This window comes from Orbicella faveolata, unplaced genomic scaffold (assembly GCF_042242905.1).
Source record: "Orbicella faveolata isolate gen_17 unplaced genomic scaffold, um_ofav_v1 contig_48, whole genome shotgun sequence".
NCBI lineage: Eukaryota > Metazoa > Cnidaria > Anthozoa > Scleractinia > Merulinidae > Orbicella > Orbicella faveolata.
In genome coordinates, this window is record NW_028301578.1 from 5,428,426 (window position 1) to 5,435,098 (window position 6,673).

At 38.6% G+C, this 6,673-nt stretch overlaps 1 protein-coding gene across 1 annotated transcript; it reads left to right on the forward strand.

The window, feature by feature from the left end:
* The first annotated feature begins 359 nt into the window (after window positions 1-359).
* Window positions 360-3,289, forward strand: LOC149096129 (tetratricopeptide repeat protein 28-like). The gene is made up of 2 exons (XM_089281506.1): window positions 360-2,062; window positions 2,717-3,289. Exon 1 carries the CDS (start codon window positions 499-501, stop codon window positions 2,059-2,061), a length of 1,563 nt encoding a protein of 520 aa, XP_089137632.1. The 5' UTR covers window positions 360-498; the 3' UTR covers window position 2,062; window positions 2,717-3,289.
* The last annotated feature ends 3,384 nt before the right edge of the window (window positions 3,290-6,673 follow it).

Below are 6,673 nucleotides of genomic sequence, written 5' to 3' on the forward strand. Positions count from 1 at the left end.
ATGGCTAGAAAACATCTGGAAAAATCACTTGCGATCGCAAAAGAAATTGGCAACAGAAATGGAGAAGCCTCCAGCTACTCAATGCTTGGTTCTCTGTATCTATCAGTTGGCGAAAAAGATGAAGCTAAAAAACACTTTGAGAGAGCATTAGAGATCAAAAGAAAAACTGGTGACAAGAAAGGGGTAATTTCGTGTTGCAATAGTCTCGCTGCTTTATTTCACTCTCTGGGTAGATATCCCATGGCTAACAGTTATAATCGGGAAGCACTTATGATCGCATCAGAAATTTGACACAAGGCTGAGAAAGCCGCCTCTTTATTAATGCAAGGATATATCTGGTGCTCAATTGGTGACCGTGTCAAAGCTAAGGAATATTGCGAACAAGCAATTGCGATTAGTAAAGAAATTGGACACCGAGCAACAGAAGCCAATTGTTGCTTACTGTTAGGAAACGCTCTTTTCAAAGATGGGGAACATGTTAAGGCTGAAGAGCATTTTATGAAGTCGCGTCGGATAAGTGAAGACATCGCCGATATTTCAAAGCTTTTCCAATCGCTCTACGGACTAGCACGCTTAAGAGTGCAAGAAGGAGAGAATCAGGAAGCTATCTCCTACTTACTTGCTAGTATCGAAAAATGCGAGAAAATACGCGGCTCCCTACAAGATAACGATCAATGGAAGATATCGTTCTCGGACAGCAAGATTTCTCCCTACCGTAATCTCTGTGCATTGCTTTGTAAAACCGAAAATCCCGAAGCAGCCTTGTATGTTTCAGAGCTTGGGAAGGCAAGGGCTTTGGCAGATTTAATGTCAGCTAAGTACTCTATGAGGAATCCAGTCTCCACTAATCCTCAAACATGGTCCGGTATTGAAAGCATAATGGACAAAGAACTTAATTGTTCTTGTCTATACGTCTCCTATTCTTCTGACAGCATATATTTTTGGATACTTAAAAGAAGCGGAGTCAAACATTTCCGAAAGATCAAAGGAAGTGAAGCTATTGCTCACGAAGGATTTGCCCAGAATATGGAGGACTTTTTTGCCACCAAAAGCTTTAGAAGTTTTGACATGTCACCTAAGGACCTACCCAAGGATGTGTCTTTAAATGTCGTACAAGGGGAGTCAAAATCATACGAGGATGACAGCCATGAAGGTTTCCGATTTGGAAATGAAAGTAAAGAGAACCAAGGTCCAAAAATGAATCTTCCTCTGTGTTACAAACTAATCATCGCTCCTGTGGCTGACTTGCTTGACGGCTCGGATATCATCATCGTTCCTGATCGTACTTTATACAACATTCCATTTACCGCATTGCCTGATGAAAGTGGAAAGACGCTATCCGAGACTTTCAAGATCCGCGTCGCCCCTTCTTTAACAACTCTCAGGCTCATCCATGACAGTCCAGCAGACTATCACAGCCAGACCGGTGCACTGATAGTGGGGAATCCTGATGTTGGCGAGGTGATTTTCAAAGGACGTCTTACGCCCGTTTCGCGACTGCCTAGTGCAGAAGAGGAAGCAAAGATGGTAGGAAGAAAGCTGGGTGTTGAGCCTTTACTAGGACAGCAGGCTACTAAACAGGCAGTACTTCAAGCGATGGAATCAGTGGCTCTGATACATTTGGCTGCTCACGGTGATGCAGAGAGAGGAGAAATTGCCCTGGCACCTTCTATTCGCATTCCTAACGGTATACCTCGAGAAGGACTCTACTTATTGACAATGTCGGACATTTCAAAGGTTAAACTGCGAGCTAAACTGGTAGTCCTTAGCTGTTGCCATAGTGCACGTGGAGAGATTAAGGCCGAGGGAGCGGTCGGAATTGCTAGAGCATTCCTAGGATCTGGCGCACGCTCAGTGTTGGTGTCACTGTGGGCCCTAGAAGACAGCTCAACAGAGAAGTTGATAAGTCATTTCTACGACCACCTTGTTCGTGGCGAAAGCGCTAGTGACTCTCTTCACCAGGCCATGAAGTGGATGAGATGTAACGGCTACTCTGACGTGAAGCAATGGGCGCCTTTTATACTGATTGGAGATAACGTGACCTTTAATTTTGGAAAGTAAGGTAAGATTACTTGAAAAAGTGTTTTTTTGTTTCCTAACAAAGGGTTCCTAGTAATTGTGATTATTATTTCATTATTATAGTTTTTTGTTCTTCTCCAGCGGACATGGTGTTCTATTATAACTGACCTGCTTTCGATGAGAATAGAGACCATGAAATTACCCAATAACCTGAAATGCAACGTTTAGTGACCAAATTTCAGATATAAATCGTATTCAGCTGTAAATGGTACAATGAAACTTCCATGGTTCCAGCTAAAGTCTGAATGACAATGATTTTATACTGCGTTTTATCAAACAAATAACGAAGCCACTACCATATTATTTTAATTGTGTCTTGTAATTGCGAAGTACATTTGAGAAATTTAGGAAGCACAAGCCACAAGGTAATGTCTTTCACATTTCTCAAGTGTTTTCAGTTAATCGTAACGTTTTATGGGAGACTGATTTATTTCTTTGATTTATTCACTTTTTATATAGATTTAACGGTGGTGCCACGATAATACACGAAAAACACGATTATTTACGTTTTATACAAATGTAGCTTTTCAGGCAATCAGCTAACGCCTTTTTTAGAGAACGTTCAACTGAGATTGACTGAAGTAGCCGAATAAGCCTTTTTCATAGCTTTACACTTTGTTTGTTTGTTCTCTTTCAGCTGTCTTGGTTGAACTGACTGACTGACTGACCAGCGGAAACAAGTGAGAAAGACAAAGCACAATGACCTCAAGAGACAGTTTTCAAGCCAGTGGTGTGTCTCAGTTAGTAATGCAATTTAACCGTTTTCAACAGTTTTGGTACCCTTTTAACCATTCAGCAGCAGGATTAAAACTGGGATAAATGCTACGCAAAACGTTTCAACTTTTTGTTTAGTACAAATGTATTTTTGAACCAAAACCTAGTTTTACTCACAAGTATGCAATGATCTGCTAGGGCTATTATCTGCAAGTTGTTTTCAGTCAAAGAACAGTTGAAACTTGAGGTAGCTCAGAACACTTTGCAGTACTTTCCAAAACTATGGTTTTGATAAGTCATTACAAGCACTCTTTGTCAGTTGATGCTACAATCATTGAGCCATAAAACTGCCCAATCATTGATAAACACGTTGTTATCATTTTCGTGACACTATAGGTTACCATAGCATCAGTATGACCTGTACTAAAGACACTCTTAATTTTAGCTTTTAGTACTTATATTTATTCGAAAATTTAAGGTAGCTCTGAGCCCCATGTACAGAATTTTTTTAAACTTTGCCAATAATTGCATCTTGTCCTTATCAAAATTCTATAATAAAGAATATATGGGTTTCACGGCACCGTTTTTGAAACATAAATACCTAAAACTAAAGTTAAGGGTGTTTTTAGTCTATCGTACCTCTGCTATCGCGACACAAATTGTCCTGTTATATTTGTAGATAAGGCACCTAAAACGACTGACGCTATGTAACAATTGTCAACATGACTTACAAAGAGAATATTATTCTAAGCAAATTAAGTTGGGTCGACAACGTAGTGTATAGGGCATTTCTTACCGAACCAGCTTTCAGAGTAAAAGAGCTTTAGGACGTAAATTTTTGATCAATTATTAGTAGTCTGTAGAAGAAACATAAAAAGCCAAACAAATGTGAATTTAAATTTCTACTAAAAAATTAAAGCTGAAATGAAATTATTTTTACCAGTTAGGTTTGTAATTACATTTAATTTTGTAAACAGTTCGCCGGGAAGCGTTGACCCTTAGTAAAATATACATTAAGAATTTAGGAGTTTTAAGTAATTATAATTATAAAGCAGTGTGAGGAACTATATTTGCGTGGCATTTATTGCGAAAACGTGATCATAAGGCTATTATTGTTGATTTAAAGGAGTAATAAATTAAAATAAAACTCTAAAGAAGAGAAGTCCATTTATGTAAACTACTTCCCAGAATGAACAAAGCTCTTGCTAGTATGTAGCGATGCGGGATTCTCACAAAATTTCTGCGACGTTGAAATTGCGAACTAAAAGGGGACAGTTTCGAAGGACAATGGCCTCTGGAAATTTTCATTTCGGATTCGAAATACCGTACACGGGGTAACAGGAAAAACACAAGTCTTTCCCTTTTGGCTACTGTTGCGTGAGTTATCCATGTTTTGTTTTATAATCTTAACAATTCGATTATTCCAGAGGGGAACAGTTCAGAAAAAAAGGGGAAAAGTTTGGTCTTTATCACCTTGCACGTTCTCAGCCATTTTAATAAACCTGATCGTTTTCTAAAAACGCAAGTTGTCGAAAATTTTCCAGCGCAAAATTTCATCATGCGAAATTAGGTTTTGAACGAAAAACGTGCTTTCATTGAAAGCGAAAAAGACTTGTCTGACTTGCGCAAGATTGTTTGTTTTCATTGTAATGGGTCAAAACTGCAACTTACTTTAGAAGACGTCGTGATGACCTAAACTCGTGGGGGAAATCCCTTCACTCTTATTAACAAAACGAGTTGTTTCATTGGTTACAGTGTGCTTCTCTTTTATTTGTCATTTCGGGTTGTTGTTGGGAAGACGGCAACAAAGAAATCTACTCCGGCCAGTTGTTCGGTAGAAAAAGGTGATACGAGAGCGTTTTAACTCGGGTGTTAGAAGTTGTGGTCATTCACTATGGTTTTGCATTTTCACGTTTCTTGTTTAGTTACTGAAACTCTCGCGCCATTTCCTCATCCAATCAGAAGTAAAGCCAACTGAATCGTAACTCGCTCGCGCGCGTTTTCCCGCGCTTCACGTCGATCACGTGCTTAATGCGATATTTGATTGGTTTACTCGATCGCTCGTGTCTTTTGTGATTGGTCACGTTGGCTTGGATTTTAAGATTCAAATGAAAATCTCTCTGTGCAGAGCTTTTGACTAGAGTTAGCGCTTGCATCTTAACTATTCTATATTCTTCTTAACTATTTAACTAGTTTACGGGGAAACCACAAACTTCGGTTTTGCTGAATTAACCTCACCGCTCGGTCAATACAGGAAACAGAAGACCGGACATTCGAGGTTGATAAATAGTATATCATATGACAATTGATTTGGCCAAAGATTTTTGAAGAGGATGGGGTTAAAGCTCCAGTAAGCTTCCTTTCCTTCTCGCAAATGACTCCACGAGTTCGCAAAAAATTATTGGTTTCGCGATGACAAATTAATTTCCGGTCTGAAATTTATCATTGGAAAACTAACTCTAACACTTGAAATCTGTTTCTTGAAAAAACTCGTAGAAACCTCGAGAAAAACTCGCAAACGTGTTTCTACGTTTCAAAAGTATATAAACCCACACAGTCATTCTACGGAAAAAAGGCAATCCTGTTGAAAAAACCGTCGACATTTTGAAATGAAAAATGCTAGTGATTAACAATACTCGAGTATCATTCATCAGAAGACAAGACAACTAGAATTCAGCAATAAATTTTGCGAGTATCGCAAAAAAAAAAACCCGGCTAACTTGAGCTGTTTCATAAAACATTGAAACTTATGAAACGATGATATGTTTTTTCAGTAGTTCGAAATCTCTTGCCAGATCTGAAGAGTCGAATATTTCTTGAGCCTCACTAGAATCGATAATCACGAATTCAAAACTTTCAGGGCCTTCCTCTTTGTCTGAAGCCATTCCTTCATCCTCGTCCCCACATTTGTAGTAATAGTCATTGTCATCTTCATCGTCATCATATTCGCTCGATTCAGGATCTACGGAGTCCTGCGACCCTAGATCAACCGTAGACATCTTAAACCTTCGAAAAGCTCTACAGGAAACTATAAAAGCATGGATAAACTACTGCTATTAACCCCTGAAAACTCTCGTCTTTTTGTTTCGTTTCCTCAGAAACGAAACGGTATTGTTTTCAGTTCAGGGGTGAACTATTTACATAATTTGTAACATCCAATCAGAGTAAAGTTCGTAATTGTTAATGTAAATACGGCGGCAAAATTTCAGCCAAAACTCGGTCCATCGCACCAAAATGTTTCATTTGCAACATTTCGATGAAACTCTCGTTTCTCGGTATTATCTTACACAAGAAAACTGCGAACTGGACTTGATAGCGATTGTGAAAAAGAAATATGTTTTCGAAGTAGAGACACCGCCACACCACGCGATTTGTCCATCAATGCCGATGGAAGCAGTTAGTTTTGTTTAATTCAACAAAGAAATGGTACAGTTTTCCGTTTCAGAGTGATTTAGTGACATAATGAGTATGAATGTTATCAGGGTAAACGCTTGTAATTCACAAGGTAAACATGTCCAGCAAAAGTAACTTCTCGAAACTAAATTTTATTTCGTGACACGGAAAGAAAAGGAAATTAAAATGCCATGCATGTAGAAATAATTGACGACTTAAATGCTCCTGAGTCTTACTAAAACGATGTATTCTAAAGAAACGAAGATATCTGTTTCCCTGCTTGATTTAAATGTGATTAAGATCACAACTACGGCGACATAATTTTGGTCAATCAGAACACTTGCCAGTTATAACAATCCCGCCCCTACTCTGTGGCTGTTTACGGGAAAAGAACACGCATTTAATTTGGTGCGTTTGGACGATACTACAGATACCATATATTGTGGAAGGTAACTAATTCATCATATTGTAATTTAATTAACGTTGG